The 21,254-nt window shown below is 34.7% G+C and overlaps 1 protein-coding gene, 2 long non-coding RNA genes and 1 pseudogene across 3 annotated transcripts; 3 read left to right on the top strand and 1 right to left on the bottom strand.

The window, feature by feature from the left end:
* Window positions 1-252: 252 nt before the first annotated feature.
* Window positions 253-2,745, top strand: LOC113693554 (ubiquitin carboxyl-terminal hydrolase 3-like; annotated as a pseudogene).
* Window positions 2,746-7,840: 5,095 nt separating this feature from the next.
* Window positions 7,841-12,056, top strand: LOC113689155 (uncharacterized). The gene is made up of 3 exons (XR_011825190.1): window positions 7,841-8,189; window positions 11,348-11,423; window positions 11,570-12,056. It is a non-coding gene; the product is annotated as an uncharacterized lncRNA (long non-coding RNA).
* On the bottom strand, window positions 9,492-11,333 carry LOC140021449 (uncharacterized). The gene is made up of 2 exons (XR_011825191.1): window positions 10,424-11,333; window positions 9,492-9,821 (listed from the first exon to the last, which is right to left on the bottom strand). It is a non-coding gene; the product is annotated as an uncharacterized lncRNA (long non-coding RNA).
* A 4,921-nt stretch (window positions 12,057-16,977) lies between the features above and the next one.
* LOC113702419 (F-box protein At4g18380-like) lies at window positions 16,978-18,308 on the top strand. The gene has a single exon (XM_027223631.2). It carries the CDS (start codon window positions 17,055-17,057, stop codon window positions 18,117-18,119), a length of 1,065 nt encoding a protein of 354 aa, XP_027079432.1. The 5' UTR covers window positions 16,978-17,054; the 3' UTR covers window positions 18,120-18,308.
* The last annotated feature ends 2,946 nt before the right edge of the window (window positions 18,309-21,254 follow it).

The raw sequence follows: 21,254 nt of genomic DNA, 5'->3' as shown, positions 1-21,254 counted from the left end.
GCAGATTTTATTGTCAAGTTTTCTCTTTGTTTTTTCTTTTTCTTTTAAAGCAGGGGGAAGATGAAAGAATCCCTTTCATAGACCTTTACCCTGGTGCTAAAGAGAAACCACTGTGATTAAGTCAACGCCTTAGGGAAGTTGAAATAAAAAATTTCTCTTGGTAGCAGCACTAGTTTGAGATCGTAAGATATCTTTTGCAGCATGGGGCCATGTTACAGAAGATGTCCATCCATACATGCTTCAGGAACAATAATGCCAAAGAAATGGTCCTCCTCTGCCCACAAGAAGATGATGAAGTTCTCAAGGTATCCTAATTTTCATTTGTATGTTTTTAATTATGTGATTCTAGCTCTCCCACATCTAAGCGGATATCCGATCCTTTTTTGATCCGATCAGATAATGCGGATCGAATATCTTAATTTTTAGATCGAATCGAATATAACGAATCTTCTGATTAACCGGTATTTTTGCCCACCCCTTACAAATAAGAGCCGCTAGTAAGCCAAAGATAATAGCTTTAGACCAATTTTGATGTTTCCACAAAAAACCAGCTCTATGAATAATATTGTAATCTTGTATTTGAGTGTGTGTAAATCTCTATGGGCAAAACGAAACGGAGGAAGTGCTAATGATAAAAAAGAATAATTTCAGAAACCTCCTTCAAGGTTTCTGACAATTACACTTAAATACCCTCTAATATTAAAAATTATACTCCCCTCATTTTTCAGATGGATGTGACCAAATGTCACCATCAATAACTTCCAAATGACTAAATTGCCCTGAAAAAAGTTGTACATTTTCTGCTAAAAAATGAGAAAATGAAATTGCATCAATTAAATTTTTTTAATAATTCTTGGCGCCAGTTGCGGGTGATATAAGAACTTGAGGTGCCAATTGGTTACGCAGTACCAAGAGAAACCAAACTACTTTTGAAAGGGACGGACTCAAGAAACCAAAGCTTCCTCTAGTTGGTGATCCTTCATCCGGTGAAGAATTTGGGCAAAAATGTGCATGATATATAGCTATTTCAGCTCCATCAACATCACTATAGGTAAAAGATCAAATAGTTTTAATTTATTGAGCTTATTTAGAAGTTTTTTTAAGTACCGTATCTTGTTGATCATCTTAATACTTGTCATATTACCATGGAAGCCCTTCACAGTAGCATGTGGCCAAGATATAGGTGTTAGATTGCTTGTAAAAGTAGGCTAAAGGGTTAATCCTCATTTGTGGGTGTTCATTGTCTAATGAAGATGAATCAGAGGTCATGTCTATTGTGGTTGATTTTGACATGCATGTGGTGTGCTTGATGTTTTTGGAGCAAGTGTTCTGGACATAAACTAATGATGAAGTCTGCTTCTACACTTTATTGTACTGATAGTTCATTGTTGATGATCTGAAGAATTTGTGCTGAGATTTTAGTAGAAATAAAGATGTTTGATCATTGATTAGGGCCTTAATCAACTGGACCTTGCATGTTTAATTGATGTCTGTTCATGTGAGAAAAATTTCTCATTCTCTGACTTTGTAATAGACAATGAGCATCATTAAGTTGGAATTAATCATTATATGAAATTCTAATGCTTGAAAGTGTGAAAACAGGATGCCTAGTGTAGTTGTCCATGACATTATTCTTCACTACAAAGGAAAGAAAATTAGAATTCCCAATGTGAATCCTGACGAGTATTCTTACATAGTGCTTCTTAGTGATGTTTATGAAAGGGCACTTCATGAAGTTCCTGGGAATTTTAATTATCTGTTACATTTGAGACGTGTTATTCCGAGAAGTAGCGAAACTATGGATGTGAACATTGAAGAACTTGTTTTTGAAATGTTCAAGAGGCATGAAAATGAGCTATTTTTGGATTGGATGAAGAACCTTTGGAAATGGTTCCGAAGCCAGTGCTTGCTGTGCTGTTCCTGTATCCCATCACGCCAGAAACTGAAGAAGCAAGAATAAAAGAAGGCAGCTTGATCAAGGATCATAGTGCTGCAGTATACTTTATGAAACAAACTGTCGGAAATGCCTGCGGAACAATTGAGTTTCTTCATGCCGTTGGGAATATTGCTTCAGAGATAAATCTTGCTGAGGGCTCATACCCGAACAAGTTCTTTAAAACTACGGCAAACATGAACCCAGAGGAATGTGCAACATTCCTTGAAAATGATAGAGAAATGGAAGTTGCTCATTCTGTGGCAGCTACTGGTGGTGACACACAGGCTAGAGATAACGTGGGCCTCCACTTTATTTGTTTCACACGTGTGAATGGACAACTTATGAGCTTCATGGAAGGAGGTCCGGACCAGTTTCACATGGTTCTTCCTCTTCGAGCAGCTTGTTGCATGATGCAGCTAAAGTTATTCGGAAGATGATTGAGAAAAACCCAGATTCACTCGACTTGAACATGATGGCCATTCAAAAAGGGTTTGAGGAACATAGACGATGCAACATGAACATCCATTGCTGCCATTGAGAAGCTGACCCACCTGGCTCTATAAGCTTCCTGGCCTAAACCTTGAGGACTATTATTTTGTGCTTGTCATTACATGCAATGACAGAATCAGTTTTACTAGAATTATTAAGCCCTGGAAGAAGTCAGCTGTAACTCCAAAATTACCAAGTTATAGTTTTGCCTGATAAGTAAATGATGACTTGTTACTGCTCATACGTACAATGAGGGCAAATTTGGTACAAAATTATGTATCAGCACTTTTTCTCAAATTTTAAGAAAGCTTTTACCAGCAGGGACTGAAATTGTTATCAAATATGTCATTCAAGGGGAGGGGAGTGTAATTTTTAATATTAGAGAGTAATTAAGTGTAATTGTCAAAAACTTTGAGGGAGGTTTTTGAAATTATCCCTGATAAAAAACTAGTCAGAGCCAGATTGATTGGATAGGATTGGATAGAGACAAGAACCGGAAGAAGATGATAATGGAGGTCTTGGAGGCTTTGTTTTGTTTTACTCCATTGTAATTGAGGTGTGGATTTATGTCTCTTTGTCAGGCATCAAAGTCTCTAATTTTTTAATTTTTAGTAGATATTTCATTTATTTCAAAAAGGAAAAAATACACATGTAAATAGTTCATTAAGACAGTTTTTTTTTTCCTATTTTGCTGTTAGCTCATTATTTTCTTTTTTGGGCGAGGAACATTTCCCTTGATGAATTAGAAGTTGATTTCAATTTTTTAAATTGTCTTTTGCCTTTTTCTTTTGTCTTTGTTTTTCTCTTCTGAAATAATTACTTAAATATTTCTTATTTTTTAGATTTTTACTTAATTAGCTCCAGTTTACACACAATAAAAAATACTATATGCTTTCAATGATATGTAAGGTGCTATAAGAGCATTTTTGGGTGTTAACACAGATTTTTTTTTGCTGAGATCAGCACACTTAATAATGGTTGTTGTCGTCAGCGGGTCCCTGATAAACATTTGTCCATTCTAAGGGTTGGACTATTATTTGTCTAAACCCGAGGATCTATTTGGCAATTTGGCCAAATGTTGGGAAGGTGGATGTAATTAAATCTATAAAAAAGGCATAACTTTTGAAAACTTTTGAAAAAGTGAATTTGACACAATTTTTGACATAACTTTTGACTGGAATATAACTTCCTCAAAGGGAGCGATCTCTGAATAATGTAACATTTTTTGAAGATTTTGTAATTTTACGTAAATTTTTTGTATATTTTTATAACAGATGTATAATATTTTATTATTATTTATGTAGATCTCATATATAATAATTATAAATTTTTTTATTAAATTCTACGAATAATTCATGTAAAATTATAACTTGCCCAAAAACTATTATATCGTTGGTGCCCTTGTTCATGGTTCTTGTTACTAAATAACAACCATTCGTGCCTTGGTCCGTCTTGAAAATCATCACAAACCGCTTCCCAATCAATTCTCGCTTCATTTCCCCCTCCGCTCCACCATATCACTGGAAGAGGGGGCTTGTGGTGCTCCTCGCTCGCCTGCAGTGGTCGCAGTGGATGAGGTGGTGGCAAAGGGGCTTCTTTCCCTTCAGCGCCACTGCCCTTTTTCCTTCCCCTGATCATCGTCGTCACTCTCTTCACTTCACCGACAACTCACTGCACCCCACAATATCTCATGCTCTCCAACTGATCTTCAGTTTCCCCACCCCAACTGGTGAGGTCTATGGCAGGAGAAAACCCCAAATGCTTCAAAATTTTGGAGCAAGCCCAGATGATGATTGTCAAGAAGATCGACTCAGTGCCTTGTCGGACAGCGTCCTCTGCCACATTCTCTCATTTGTTCCCACAAAATTGGCAGCTTCCACATCCATTTTGTCCACCAGATGGAGGTACATTTTCTTTGGTGTACCCAAACTTGACCTTGATGATTCTCTGCTTATCCATCCTCAAACACAAGATGGCTCAAACACAAGATGGAGGTACAGGTACCCATGGTGTCAAGAAATTTACAGATTTTGTTAATAGACTACTTAAGTATGCTGAATCAATTTCTTCTGTAAGTGAGTTTCGTCTTAGATTTCAGAAACTGGCTGGCCAAATAGTTGTCTTTAATTCATGGATATCTTCAGTGCTTTCTCGCAATGTTCAAGTTCTTGGCATTGTGGTTGATACAGGGGCGGATTTAAGTGGAGGCACTGGGGACATGGGCTCCCACCAACCCTTAAATTTCTATAATATTTATATAATTTTAAGTGTGCTTCAGAGTTTTTTTAGAAAAAATGTGAAAGAATTACGTGATTTTTTAAATTAGTTCATAAATAAAATTATAATAAGATACGTGAGGCACAAATTCTATTTCAAATAAGTTAAAAAAAAGTCTTTTCATTTTAACTAGCAAGTACCAATCATATCATTTACTTTCTTTGGGTCTCACTCTCTAATTTCCCTTCCCTCCTCTGGCTTCCATTTTTTTTCCACAATCGAGAGCCACTATCTTCCACAACCAAGTGACTAGCTATTCTCTTTCTTGATCAATTCATCCAATCATATCATTCACTTCCTTTGTCCCCACTTTCCAATTTTCCTTCCCTCCACTAGTCCCCATTTTCCCTCCACAATCGAGAGTCATTCTTACTTCCACAACCAAATTAGTTATCAAAATATAAGAACTCATAGTGAGCAATTGTAAATAGTTTAGTTTGTTTTTGAAATAAAATTATTATTACATTAATAATTTTGAATTTGTCTTTTTATATTTTTCATGGAATATATGCATCATTTTGTACTTGTTGGTGGTTTTTTTTTTTTTTTTGCTTAAAAAACTAGAAAAAGACTAGGTAAAAAATTTTAGTGTTGCTTTTGCCTCCACTAAGAATTTTTTCTGGCTCCGCCCCTGGGTTGATAGATTTAGCAATCGATATCGGAAAGTCGGAAGTCTTTCCAACTGAAATCTTTACTTGTAAAACTCTTGTAGTCTTGAATTTAGGTGGAAAGGTTGTCCTCAAGGTTCCAAAATTGCAATGCTTGCCAAATCTTAAGGTCTTGGATTTGGAAAAAATTATAATGCATGGAGATAACTCAGGCTGGGCACTTTCATCAAGCTTCCCATTGCTTGACGATTTGCGGGTTTCTGGGGTACAATTATGTGATGTTGAATTAGTTGATATCAACGTTCCTTCCCTAACGAAGTTGTCGTGGCTTTCGTACTCAAGATCAGACAGGCTTGTTTTTAATATCCCCAATCTTGAGTATTTGGAGCATATATATTTTGCAAGTCTCTTAATCGGCTCAAATTGCAAGCTCAAGTCTTTGGTAAAAGCTAATCTATCTTTAGAAATTTTGGAGGAATTGAATGAGGACGAGGTTCATCCGTTTTGCCGATTTATAGATGGGATGTGTAATGCAAAATTTCTTCGTTTCTTTGGGGGCTCTTTGGATGTAATTTCTTTAACGTTTGGACGCCTTTGTTTCAGTTGCATATGCAGGATCTCATATTTTATTCTACATATTAGAAATAGGAAACATCAACTATTAGAAAGTTGGTCTAATTATGCCAGCAATGCCTTCCTTAAACTAAAACTTTTCATGAACATTGAATACAGCTCTACACTATTACCAACCAAAAAATCATCATTGAAATTATTGCATCATCTTCTAAAATCTTTGTTCAATACAGATCAATTGTTGTCAATCATCTTCTAAAATCTTTATTAGCTGTAGTGACTCATACATAATATCAAGATTCTCAAATTTGCAAATCAATCACAACAAAAAAAGTTTCGATTTATTAGCCGCATTGACTCATACTTAGTATCAAGTTCTATTGTATCTGTTGTTAAATTACAAATCTATTATTTCAAATACATCTTCAACCTGCCACAATAGCAGAGATGTAAACCAAATCGTACTAGACAATTTCTAACAAACCGTTAATAAAATTTATTTTGTATCAGAAAAGTATCAAGATTCTCAATTTTGCAAATCAATCACAACAATGGGAATTTTTTTCATCTCTTTCATATCACCAAAATATGTCAACTGACTTATGATAGGATCTTTTTATCGGATCACTACCCAACACACAATATATCACAAAATGCTTCTTCTCATATCTCTGTTGAATTAGGCCAATCTTTTCTATTTGTCAAATAACTTAACTACCCTAGGACCAATCTAGTGGTCCAATTTTATCCAATATTCGACTACTCTAACTCATCAAAAATTCACATTTCAAAATCTAAGTGTTTAATCCCCATAGTCTAATAATAAGTTGCATGGGCAACATTTCAACATTAAATCACATCACACTTGTATTACACTAAAATGGTGCCCCCCCCCCCCCCACACACACATATATGAATTTTTATTGGATCTCTAACCTTCTAATTAGTTGTCTGCTTGAAGATTTAACATTTTCAACTTATAATCATCTTCTACATATTTTGATTTTTACTGCTTGTGTATCTTGGATTCAAAAGTAGAACTGAAATATATCATTGAAAATTTCAAGAAAAATTAGTTTGGGAATGCAATTTAAAAGCTATTACTATGCATTCGACTTCACAGAAAGTGAACTAAATATTATTCAAAATTTTGGGGACATTAAGGGTAATTCTAATCTTTTCGGGAGTTCAAAATGTATCCTTTTCTTTTTTTAATAAAATAGAAGATAATATTATTAATAAACTAGCTAAAAATCGTCTAGCATGATTTGCTTGATAAAGAAAGCTGTATTAATGGTAGAAAATACATAGGACATGTCATAAATATATCTAATTTAAAAAACGTTAGATTTAGTACAGTTACAAAATAAGAAAGTTTAGACTATGAATCACAAACCATCAAATTTGATCAATTGCATGAACTGCTTCATAAATATATGTCCATGTCTATTCCCTCAAATCTGCTTTGCAACTAGTTCAAGTTTAAAATTGATGACACAAAAAATTTCAGAACTAACATGTAGATTTGAAAAAACTCTTAAGTATGAGACAAATAAGAAAAAACTACACAAAACTCTCACTAGGATAGTCTAGAGAGAAAAAAAAATTCACTAATAAATATTAGAAGAGAAAAAACTCTAACTAAAATTGTGAGGACCCGAATTTTTTTTATTTTACTTACTTACTTTTATTTTATTTTACTGGTTCATTTAATCATTTATTTAATCTTTTACCCCAATTAATTTATTTCATTTATTTTAATTTCATTTACATAGAACAATGTCTCATTTTATGTTTTAAAAAGTTTCGCTAGTAAAATTAATTTTTCTGCAGCTCATTTGGTAAGAAAGAGCGATTTCACGTTTTTCGAGACAAAATTCGGTCCGAGAGTGCAATAATCTTGGAGAATTAAGGATAATCAATAGTAGACTAAGAAAAGTTAATTGAGGGATTAGAGGTGAGTGAGATAAATTAAGCTCAATTAGGAGCACTAATTGCTCACTATTCAATTGTTGACTTTAGGGAACAAAAGCACCTTTATGTCAATCTTTCTTTCACACCATCAAATCACCCAACTACCACCCAAAACCTTTCTTCCTTCTCTCTCCCTTGGCCGACTCCCCCTCCCTCATTTCCTACCAAAAATTTCAGCTCCCTTGTCTTCCATTTTCCTCCAAGAAGACTCTCCAAATTTGCTTCTTTTCTTGGTTCTTCGTACAAGCTTGAAGGGTGGCTTGAAGGAGGAAGGGACTTTGGTGGTTCAAGAGCTTGTACCCTAGTGGTTGGTATTCATTCTTGGAAGCAAGGTAACCCTCCAAGTTCTCATCTTTTCCCTCTCAACTTATAGTAGTTAGTTAGTTTATCTAGTTAGTCTTTGGGTTGTTGATGGGTTCACAAGAACCTTGACACTAGGTAGAGGACTTGAGGTGACTTTATAGGTAGAGGCTTTGAGGATTATTGTGTGTTTACTTGCTTGTTTGATGCTTGTTTTGATGAGATATGGCTAAGTTTTGGGTTAGAAAGTTGAAAAGAAAACTAGAGGAAAGAAAGAGGCTTGCTGTCCGAATTTTTGGTTGGTTGAATCTCTCATGTTAATTTCGAATTTTGTTGTTATTTTGGTGCTATAATGCTTGATATATGTTGGTGTTTATATGTGTTAAATATCTCCCAAAAAGCTTTACAATTGGTTGAGTTAAAGTATTAAGTGAAGAAGAAATCTGGAAAATTTTCTTACCAGGAGCTCCGACCAGTGTTCACGTTTTGGGTCATAACTTTTTGTATGGGAGTTGAAATCAAGTGCCATTTGTGGCATCTGAAACTAGACTTCGAGGGCTTTCCAACGGTATAAAATGTACCTCCTAATTCGTTTCCTATGAACCGTAGTGAACCGCAAATATAACTGATTTTCCTCATTGTTTTCATCCGAGAAACCAACCTAGCTGCAGTTTGTAGCTTGATTTCTCTGATCTTGCAAAACAAATTTTAAGACAGTTCCTTCTAGTGAATTGTAACCTTTTGAACCTAGTTTTCAACACCGTAAATCACGCTAAATTTTGAGTTGTGTAGCTTCAGTTATGATCAGATTTTGAAAATCTGTACTATTGTATCTTGGTGTAGAAAGGTTCGAATTGAGTTTCGTTTGTTGCATTTGAAACTAGATTTGGAATTCTATGTGTGATATAAATTTTAAGGGTTGATTTCATTTTTACGAATTTTGCCGAATTTTCAAAGTTTACTAAAATTGCAAGTCTGTTTTGCTCTGTCCTGTCTGGAACGGTGACTTTGAACTAAACTTTGAATGATTCGAATTGGAGTTTGAGAAAAGTGTCTTCTAAAGAGTTTTAGTACATCAAGTCTATTTCTAACGGTATAAAGTTTCCAATTTTTGGACTTACAAAAAAAACCAATGCTCTTGTTATAGCTAGAGCTGTTAATCAAACCGAGTCGAGCTCGAGCACCTGATAATCGAACTCGACTATAATCGAACTCGACTCGAATTACTAATCTAGCTTGCTCGAGCTAATAGTTGTATTGTCTTAGGAACTCAAAATTAGCTATAAATAAAATGAAATATACACAAACTATTAGGTAAAATAAACACTTATCAGTAGCTCCGGTTGCACTCTTGGCAAAAAGCTCCTTGCAATGGTTGCACTTCACTTTGACTATCCCATTATCCAGTACAAATATTGTCATTTCATCCCCTATACTAGATTTTTTCTTCCTTTGCTTTTTGTCAAAAGGTCCAGCTCCATCATCTCCATCTACTTTCTATCCTCCTTCATTGCCCTCACCTTCTACCATTTCCAGCTCTTCTTCACTCATCTCATCAGCTCTTTCTTCGTTGTAGTTCAATTGTTCCATGTCTTCAATGTTTTGCTCCATCACAGAATTTGATGATGAACCTTGGAATGAATTGAATGGAGAGTTGTACGTACCTTAATCAAAACACATGCAATAACCAATACAACTTCTGATTAGCCAAAACAGAAATTTAGATTAACATTTCTAGGAAATAAGGTACAAAACAGATAAGGTACAAAATAGATTCCAAGAAATAATCTTCTTTCAAGCCAGTTTTAACATTTCTCTAACTTGTTCCTATCTCAAGCTTAAATTCTGATTATTGAAACAACAAAGAAATATCTAAAACCTATGATTAAAACTTTCAGCTATTTCCCTCCATATATCTGAACCCTTTTCGGCTTGGTTTCTAAAATTTTTTCCTTATCAGCAAAACAATAATTAATTTAATCAACAAAAAAGCAAAGCAAAATACAAAATTTTCCCTATTAGCAAAAATTTCGTTACTTGCTTACTTGTAATTAAATTTTTCCCTAATTAATCTCTAAATTCTTGGTATAAGGTTCAAAATAATTTCAATGTAATGCAAACAAAGATATGGGATTCCAATCTCCAATTATATTGGTATTTCAGCAAAATAATATATAAATAATTAAACTGAAAAAGACAAAAAATTAAGCAAAACCTAGACATCCTCTTACATCCAAAAATAAATTGCAAATTCAACAAGTGGTACCAGATATGTAGTCAGTCGGTGATATGGTAGTAGCCCCTGGCTCTACTGAGGTGGCTTCATGGTGAACTCATGGCAAACTGCTCACGAACTCACGAAAACAAGTGGCGGAGCGTCGCTAAACCCTGAGATGATGGATGGATTGAGTGAGTTGGTTTGGGTCAAGGTGGAAAAGCCGAGAAGGTAATGGCTGCGGTCCTGTGGAAGACGGGAAGAGGAGAAAAACTTAGGACAACGCCGCATTGGGAGGTCGAAACTAAGGTGCCAACGACCAATATTCTCCTGATTGGTGATGGTGGTGAGATGGTGGACAGATTGATGATGGTGATAAGAAGGTGCAGCTGCGGGCTGTGGAAAAGGGAAGAGGAAAGAAAAATTAGAGTCAGGAACGGGAATGAATTAGGATATAATTATCAGATAGGCAATAAAATGACACTAATGCCCTTATATTTCGAGCTTGTCAAGTAGTTAACGAGTCGAGCTAAGCTTCGCTTGTTTCACAAAAGAGTACATCTATAACTCGAACTCGACTCGTTTATTGAGAAAAACGAGCTAAGTCGAGCCTTTAACGAGCAGGGTCGCGGCTCGCGAGCTACCTAGTTTGCTTAACAGCCTTAGTTATAGCACTGGTAAAGAATGCTGCTATAACATGCTACAAAAAGGTAATTTCACCGCTGCCCACTACATAAAACGCTTGTCTCGTATGCACTAAAATAATGACCAATATATCTAAAATTGACAAATACACCCCAAGAAGGCAGTCGAAACTCACACATCAAATGCAGAACCCAACTTCTTTTTATATATGTATATATTTCTTAAGTATTGCATTGACTTTTGTTTTTTCTATGATGTGAAGTCTCTCTACATGGAAGATCATTTGTTACCTGAATTTATAAATTTGACATATTTGGAGCTTCTTTTAAGGTGGGATGACAACTGGGAATTCTTAGAGATTCCACTCAAGAGTGCGCCAAATTTGGAAGTTCTAGTTTGTGACATGGTCAGTTAGGATTTGAACGTGATTCTTAGAAAGGAAATAGATATAATCATTTTGGCTTTTCATGTTTTAGACTAAGTATTACAAAAACTGCTTGAACTGATTTCCAAGTTTTTCCCTTGGTTTTTCTTTTCTTTTTTTTAAATCAGGGTCAACTTGAAATGGCTACTGATACATACCTCTGCTTTGGTTCTAAAGAGATACCACTGTGCTTGAATCAGCATCTTAGGGAAGTGGAAATAAAAAATTTTTCAGGGTTTGACGAGTACGAGTTTGATATAGTAAGATATCTTCTAAGCATGGAGCTGTGTTATAGAAGATGACTATTTTCTGCTTCAATAAGGGATATATCAAAGAAATGGTCCTCATCAGCTCGTAAGAAGATAATGAAGTTCTCATTGCGTTCAGAAAGCTGTGAAGTTGTGCTTATTTTGTTGGTGCTTGTTTGTATTAACTTTTGGTGAAAATCATCACCTATTAAACTCAAAATCCTTATGGTGATTATTAAAAAATAAATTAACAGCAAAATTGTGCAAGCGTACCTGGATTCTCTCTGTATCTTTATGATGAGATATCAGGAAAAATGTATTTTGTGGTACTAAAAATATGATAATAATAATACGTGTGACTTGGGGAACATAACTCTATTTATAGATAACTTTCCTGTTATCTTTTGAATTCTTATTTCCACCCATCATAGAAATAGGAATTATCATTAAATCTCTACACATTAAAGGCCCACATTTTATTAGATATATTAAAGCCCAAACTATAATTGATCAATTTAATTGGATTTAATTTTATTTGATAGTTTGCAACACATAATTATTCATATATAAATCTATCGTTGGATTAAGGATCCAACATATCTAACTTATGTTGTAATACTTTGCACTATAGATTCTCAAAGGGTTCGAGGAGATCCATATTTTTTACTTAAGAGGAATAGACGTTGAAGCAGAACTCTGTTGTAAAATTCTGTGCTGAATGTTTCTTTCAAGAGATGCCGTGTGTTAAGAACATTCTATGAACCAAGCTTACAAGATGATGGTGCATTCTTTCATTCTTCGCCTGTTCATTACTTCTGCAATTGTAGTACAAAACAGCACTGTAGTTAATCCTTTATGCCATCTTTTGAGATCGCTTAGGACATATAGAAGACAAGAAACTACAGGAATTTCGTAGATTGTCAATACTAATGATTACTTTGCCGTATTTGATAACTAATTCAACAATTAAATTTAATGAATTTAGATCTTAACATATTTGGATGTGTTTGATAATCAAAAATTAAACATTTAAATTAATTAAGTGGCACTGAATTTTTTAGACAAGAATTGCTCTAAAAAATAAGTGATAAACTATTTACTTACTACTTAATGTGAGAAATATTCAAATATATCACATGTAATACTTAACAATTCAATAATTTAATAATTTCAAATTTCAGTTTTAGGAATTGCAGTCAAGGATCTATGGACAGAAGTTCGGATTCTATACCAAAGGCAGACTAAAACACACATTAACTTTCTGATAGCTGCTTTGTTTTGACTGCATCTTAAAGTCTTCCTTATCAAACAGGCTTTAAGTAAAATATACTTAAAGCAGTTACACAGTGACGTATGTGCACAAATTTTGTTACGTCATGGAACGATTCTTGTGTTGTCCTGTGATAAATTGACAATATGCTCTAAATCATGGAAAGTGCAGAATATCCTTGTTCAGCACATGATCTAGCACAATTTAGTCTATGGAAATAGCTTGTAGGATTTCTGCTGAAGACTGAAATTTCCTCAATGAGGTCTAGATTTGTTGGGCTTTTTCAAGTGCAATTTTATTCAAACATAATAGGTTCCATACTCTTTCTTCAAGCGCTTGCTTAAGAACAATATCATTCACAGAATATGATAAGCCTCATAGTCTTTCTTCAAGCGCTTGCTTAAGAACAATGTCATCCAAAGAACATGCTGTATTTCAGCAGTTTATCTTTTCAGGTCATTTTTAATCTAATTGTTGGATCTTTCTATCCTCCTAGTGTTGAAGTTTGCAAAATATGTACTTGTTTTTGTGGAATGTGAAAAGAATTATATTTTGGGATGTTATAATTTGACAATGATTAAAATCTTTCAAAATCCGCTTGAATAAGTTACTCTACTCTTCAATCAGCCCTTAAAATATGCTATGGTCCTATTCTGGCCATGTAATATACAATTGCAGAAAATATGACCTACAACAATCTTTGGAAGCCTTTCCCATTGTAAGGTGGAACTCAGTAAGAATTTGTTTCCCAACTTTGAGCTAAGATAAATTTTGCAGACGATCGAATTAAGCCTATTTATCTCTAAGACCTAATATAGTTAATTGATAGGGATATTAGTTAAGTAACTGTGAGGTTTTTAGTTCAACTCTCAAACCCTCATCGTTTCTCCTTCTTCTTCCCTATACAGTTTGGAGTCTCTCCTTAAAAGGCAGAAAAAAGAAGAAAAAAAAAAGCCTTGTTTTGTTGTTTCAGATTCAGTAATTACAAGTTCTTGTTGAAAAACAAGATTGTCAGTATGCTAGTGCATTGAATTGGTGGCCGCTAGGAGAACCAAAAATCTCTCTTTTGGTTATATTACAAGTTAAGGATTACGCATCTTTTTATCACATTTAGCGTTTGGGGTCTCATTGAGACACCATAGCTGAGTTATGTATGTGGGATCCATTTTACTTCTCAAATTCTATCCATTAAGGGAAAAAAATTGTCACATTCTGATCTATTGGCATTTGTATATACATACTCAAGGGAAGATATAAAAAAAATAAACAATAAAAAAGTGGTCAACTTTGATGCTGACATTGATATTTGGTAAAACTAAAATTAAAACCTAAGAAAGGCTATTGCGTTTTTTTTTAAGACTTGAACCAAAACCTCTCACTTACAATTTATCTTTTCAAATTCGGATCTGACAATGACTCGGATGAGCTCAAAGGTTAGGAGTCAATGGGTTCAACCAGAATTGAATCAGTCTAAGAACTGGATGATGTTATAAAAAAAATTATTTAAAATTAAAATATGATATAAAATAATTAAGAGCATGTTTACATACCTAAGAGCATGCATGCTAATATTAATAAAGACATATTTGTATATATTTCATGTTCCAAAGCTATTTACAAAGAAATTAAAACAATCAAGTAGATTATTCAATGAACATTAACAAGTTTAGAATCAAAATTTTGGACTTGTTTAAAAAATAATATCAAACTCTAGGATACCATTCATAGAGTATGAAATATTTCAGGTATATTAATAGTTTTCAATAACCAAGGGATCAAAACATAATATTGAAAAAGCTTGACCCCAGAGTTATACTTCCCCATTCGACCTCTAATCCCTAACGCAGGCTGCCACAGTACTACTACTCCATTTTCATCGTCTTCTTCTCCTACCGTTCTGTAAGCTCTTTCTTCACTATTTTTAGGGATAATTTCAGAAACCTCACCTGAGGTTCGTCGTAACATCATTCAGCTCCCTTCAAGTTTTTAAAATCTTAATTACCTTGCTTGTCAACTTGACTAGACTAAATATTCCTATCAAAGGTAATAAATTGACAACATTACCCTTATTCTTAATAACTATTTAATCAAAAAGCCAAAACAAAATAAAATTTTAAAAGCAAAAAATGTAAATTAAAAAAATAAATTGCTAGCTCATAATGGTCCATATTTGATATTTCTTTACATTGGGCTAATAGTGGGAAAACAAAGGATGTGGATAAATTAAATCTAATCAAGATCAACCACTTAAAAGGATTTTGGAGAGTAATTAATATCTTAAAAAATTTCGTGCAAAGTTAAAATTAAGGAAGTCAAGATATTTTTTGGAGAAATATGTTTTAATTCATGGTATAGTTTAAGTTGTATTGAAAACTAAAATAATCTCTTCATATGTGTGAATTTTTCAAGGTGTAAATTTTGCTTTTGTTTCAATGCAACTAAAATAAATAGTTTACGTCAAGGAATTTACACCTTATAAACATTTAACCTTATATTATTTTTTATTGTTGTTATAAATTCCATAAGTAGGATAACATAAGGGTAGTATTGGAACAAAACTTTTATCTTTCTTGTATTTCTTTCAAAGGGGTTAAAATGTTATAAGAAATGTCAATCCAAGAGAGGTAAGTGAGATTTTAAAAATCACAGGGGAGCTAAGTGATATTATGGAAAACCTCAGGGGAGGTTTCCGAAATTATCCCTTTTTTAATTTTCATTTCCATTCTTATTTTGTTAGTTATTTATTCTCAAACTCACAAAACATCAAATTTTATCTGTTTTCTTCAAACTTTTCTCTTCTCAATCTCCCTTTTTTGGTTTTTTTTTTTGGGTCTTTTCTCTTTTTGGATGCAAGATCTACGATTAGATCTTGTTTAAGAAAAGGGTCAAGCATTGATTTTTGATGACTGTATTGAAGTGAGAGAAGTGAAAATAGATTTGCAGAAAATATTAGAATTTCTCTTCTCCATCTCCCATTTTTGCTTTTTTTTTTGGGCCTTCTTTCCTTTTGGATGCAAGATCTAGGATTAGATCTTGTTATCCTAGATCTTGTTTAAGAAAAGGTTCAAACATTGATTTTTGATGGCTGAATTGAAGTGAAAGAAATGAAAATGGATTTGCATAGAAAATTTGAAGGATTTACCATGAGTTTTTAGGAAAATTCGGATCAAACGCTTGGCCGATTCTCAATTCAACTATTTGGATCGATCAGCCTGGTTTAAGTTAAAAAAAAATGGTTTAAAATCCCTCCCACCTTATCACCCTATTTAACTCTCCCTTCTTCTTTTTTTTTTTTGTGAGAATTTGAAATCAAAATTTCATATTTACAATTTCTCTCACTTTATCATCCAATTCATTTCTCCCCCATTAAGTTCAATTTCAATAAAAAATTCATTCTCTCATTTAAAAATTACATTTGTCTTATGAGTGCCTCGTGCCCCCGAGAGTTGAGACACTCGTTAATTCGGTGTTAATTTGTTAAAAAACATTGAAATTAAATAAAGAGTGATAAATATATGCAAAAGAAATACAAGAAAATGGAATACACGCATTTACACGATAATTCTTGCATATAAAAATATAAAAATGTTCATCGCGTTGCAACGCGTGTAACAAAACCTACTTTTGAGTTTTCCTTTTTTGACCTCTGACAGTCAAAGTCAAACTGGCGAACCTTCCGATGGCATCCACGGTGGCATTGAATCATCAGCAGATTTTTTAAACAGATTCTCTTCTGATCCACAGAAATTATTAAAACAAAAGTATATCCTGTTCTAAAAAATGGACGGATTCCAGATGCAACATATCAACAATGATGATAGCTTTTGCCACGTAATCAAATCCACTTAGAATCCATCATTCCAAAATCCACCCTTCTATCTCCCATTGGATTGGTCTCTTCAAAACTTTCCCAAGTCAACATTGCCGCCTTCTGAAAATAAATGGTGGCGCCTCACTTGTTTCAACGCGTTTCACTTTCTTTCTTGTCTCCTTCCTCGACCGACATGTCTATAAATGGCTTCACATATCCCTGTTTAAGTTATATAAATCTCCTTTTTAACATTTCCAAGAATTCAGATTGAAGAACGGGGGAAAATGATGGCTTCTTCCACTTTTCATGAAGTAGAAGGAGATCTTTTTGACAGATTACCAGACCCTATCGTGCATTTAATCTTCAACAAAGTGCAAGATGCAAAGACTTTGTGTTTATCCATGTCCGTTTGCAAGCGGTTTTATGCAATCGTTCCAGAAGTCGACGCGATTTTCCTGTCAATGAAGAAGGAAAATCAACAGAATCCTATTAAGAAGAATTCCAATGAGCTCAAGAAATCATTCAAGAATGTTGTTGGGAAAGTTCTCGCGAAGCCCTTTAAATTTCTGAGTCAGTTGCTCAAGTTGAAGTCAGGTTCTTGTCATCATGATGATGATGACTATTCTTATCATAATCCGAATGAAGTCTTGAAGCCTTTTAAGGATGTGCGAAGTCTGGAGCTTGTGCTTCCGAGGTCCAGTGGTGAAATTGATTCGAATTTGTTGAGATGGAAGGCAGAGTTTGGAAGCCAACTTCAGAGCTGTTTATTCCTAGGTGGCACAGAGATCATGAAGATTGATGAAAGCAGCGAATTATGCAGCTGTGGTGATGATTCACTAACGCGAATTGGTGATGAAGAGTTGAAGTTGAGGATTGTTTGGACGATTTCTTGCTTGATTGCAGCTTCAACTAGGCATAATTTGTTTCAAAGGACACTGATGGAACATCAGACTCTGCATAATTTGATTATCAGAGATGAAAGCAATCAAGGAACTTTTAGAATGAATCGAGAACAGATCAAGGAATTCGTGAAATGTATGGATCATTCAGGGTCAGGGGAGGTTGTTGATAAGGAGACATTAATGGAGAGGACTAAACTGCCTCCTTTGAGGATGAAGATGTGGTATGTTCCAGACCTGACGCTGCCCGCGTCAGGCTTTGTGATGAAAGGGGCGACTTTGGCGGTGATAAAGCCGATCAAGGAGGGGAATAAGGAGGTGGAAAGAGGGGCAGATTGGGTGGTGAACGCTTTTGATGGGGAGGGGGAAGAGGAAAAGGTGTTTGGTGAAGCTGTGAGGAAGTTGTTGAAGATGAAAAGAAGTTACACATTGGAGATGAATTCATTTTGACTAAACTTTCTAGAGGTGGACCTTTGTTAATTTCTTTTTTGGATTTTTAAGCTAGGCTGCAATGTTGGTGCAAATTTTGGAATTTTTTCTTGTGTGTAATTCACCTAGAAGGTTAGTTATTACTGTAAAGAAAGTGTAATTATTGTCAGTTTTGAGTTTCTTATCTAAGGTTTATTTTTTTATACTGAACTAAGGCCTTTTATCCTTTTCATTTTCTTTTTTCTTTTTTCTTTCTTTTTTCTTTTCTTTCCTTCCTTCCTGCTTCTTCTCCCTTCCCCATCCCCATCCCCATCCCCCTTCCCCTCCCTCTTCCCCTTCTCTCCCCTGTTCCCTCCCTCGAAACTGCTAATGAAGCAGCAAAAGAAAACCTTTTTTTTTTTTTGCTTTTTTTCTCTCCCCCCTCTCCTACCTGCCACCTCTCCCTCTCCCTCTCCTTCTCCCTCTCTCATCCCCTCTCCCCTTCCCCCACCACCCCTCTTCTCCCATCCTCTCCCTCTCCCCCTCTCCTCCCCTCTTCCCTTCCCCCTCTCCCTTCCCCCTCTCCCTTCCCTCGCTCGCCAACTCTCCGTCCCCCTGGCAGGTGAAGCAGCAACAAAAACTTTTTTTTTTTTTTGCAATTTTCCCTCTCTTTCTCTCGCCTCTCCTTCCCCTGCCACCCTCACCCTTCCCCTGTGCGATCTGGTCTGGCGACCAGATCGGCCAGAGGGGGAGGGGAAGGGTGGTAGGGGAGGAGTGGAGGAGGGAGAATGGGAGAAAAAAAAGGGAGGTTCAAATCTGGCAAAGGGGGAGGATGGCGGGAGAGGAAGAGGGGGAGAGGGAGAAAGGCAAAAAAAAAAAAAAAAGGACCGGCACCGGAAGAGGTGATCGGCGGCGGAACCGGCGGCGGAGGTGGTGGTGGGGGAGGAAGAAGAAGAAAATGGGAAGGGAATTTTTTTTTTTTTTGTGTTTTGGGTATTTTGAAGTGTGTAGGTAAAAAATTAGGGAAAATGACCTGTTTCGTCCCTCACATTTCGCAAAAATATTCTTTTCGTCCCTCACTTTTAAAATGAAGCAAATTCGTCCCTGACATTTAAAAATTAAAGCTATTACATTCCTGAACCTAATTTTCAATCTGAATCAAACCATCCAATAACCCAGTAATAAATTTCGGAAATATAATTGATAGATCACTTGATCAACTTCATCATATTCACATGACATTTATTAAACCAAAAAAATAAAAATTATAACATAAAAGGACATTCTTTGGAATAGTAGAGTTTTTTTGTGTAATCTTTTCATGCACCGTTAGTATATCCCGCTTGCGAATCTGGATATGTATCATAAATATAAAATTTGGTGTTTAAATTTAAATTAAATTGATATGACAGTACATAAAACCGTCAGTGTATACAATGATAATGTAGGAAAGATTAATCTTTCTTTTTTATGTTATAATTTTTTATTTTTTCTTTTTAGATTCATTAAATTTCACATGAATATCAAGTTGAATTAACCAAGTGATCTACCAATTACACCCCCAAAATTTGTAATCAAGTTGATTGGTGATTTGAATCATATTGAAATTTGGGTTCAGGGATGTAATAACTTCAGTTTTTAAATGTCAAGGACGAAATTGCTTCGTTTTAAAAGTGAGGGACGAAAAGAATATTTTTGCGAAATGTGAGAGATGAAACCGATCATTTTCCCAAAAAATTATGAGAAGTTTTTTAGATTATTGTAGCTAAAGTTAGTAAAAAAACTAGTATAAGACAAACTTGAATAAAAACTCAAGTGCCAAACAGGCCCTAAGATCCTATATTGATTTACTTTTCTGGCTTTCTTGTAATTTAAGCGTACGTATCTTCTGTGTGGTCATAACCAATTGGTATATCAAGTCTGCAACAAGTTAGTTGACATTTTCAATTACGGAATAGAGAATATGGGGATTTGAACCTTGCTTTGGTCAGAAGCTATGCTTTTTAGCCAGACGGACCAAAGATTATGGTCCTGCCGACTTTGAAACTCAGGCCACAATGGTTAGAGGTCATTGTCTTGGAATAGTTTGTGAATGAAAAGGAAATGAGATTTGTTACCATAAAAAAGATTTTGGAAGCTTACGACCCCTCTAACCCGTGAAGTTGTGACCCTTGAATTTAATCACAACCCACAATCAACAAAATAGCGAATCAAGATGTGTTGGTAGAATGGCGCCACAATTCAACGTGATTTTGAATTGATAAGTCAAAACTTAAACAAAGGAGACATGACTCATTACAATGGAATAGAAGAGGCTTATTTATAACTAAAATCTAAACTACTAAGACTAATCCAATTTGGATAAGGATTTAGTCACTTATTTTCACTAACTACTTTTAAATGGTTCAAATAGCTCATATATCTGGTCATATTTATTTATAATAATGACTAACTAACCAACTAAACAAGAAAAATCAAGCAAAATAAAAGAAATCAAAAACTCAAAAATCACATAACTGGCGCTCGATCGCCTCCATGATTTCATGTATTCCAATGGAGTGTTGAACATCATGGATTGGGTTGAAAAGGCTCTCAAACATCTTGACACGAGTTAGTGGTGGTTCTACTCCTCGTATCATTAATGACACGAACATGTGATCAATGGCGTCAAATTCTAAAGATGATTCAAGATAAAAGAGCTGTTGATCCATTGTAACTCCACAAATCTGGATCTCTTCCTTGGTTTGGAGTAGTTTTTCATAGTCTAGATTATTTTAGCTTAAAACTATTATGTGTCATTTGTTTGGAAAATTTCAGTCATGTGTGTTTCGCTATTTCTATCAAATAGTAGGTGGTTAATTAGTTAATGTTGAATCATTAGTGTTATACAATAAAGACTAAGATCATGTTGACTATAATTAAGCCAATTTGAGTTAGTTAGTTTCCTATTCTAGTCTAGTTAGAGTTTTAGAAAAGTAGTTAATTGTTTCCAAGTTGGTTTAGATCTTTGAATCTTGTAAAAGGCTATAAATAAGTCTCAAATGTCAACGTTTTTTAGGGTAGACAATTATGAGATGAATAAAAATTAAGAGTTTTCTCTTTCTTGTTCTTTTGGGAACGTTCCTTGATACAAAGTGAGTCGTGTCTTCTTTGTTCAAGTTTGGGCTTATCAATTCA

This window comes from Coffea arabica, chromosome 1e (assembly GCF_036785885.1).
Source record: "Coffea arabica cultivar ET-39 chromosome 1e, Coffea Arabica ET-39 HiFi, whole genome shotgun sequence".
Classification (NCBI taxonomy): Eukaryota; Viridiplantae; Streptophyta; class Magnoliopsida; order Gentianales; family Rubiaceae; genus Coffea; species Coffea arabica.
This window is presented reverse-complemented; position numbering and strand designations above follow the sequence as displayed.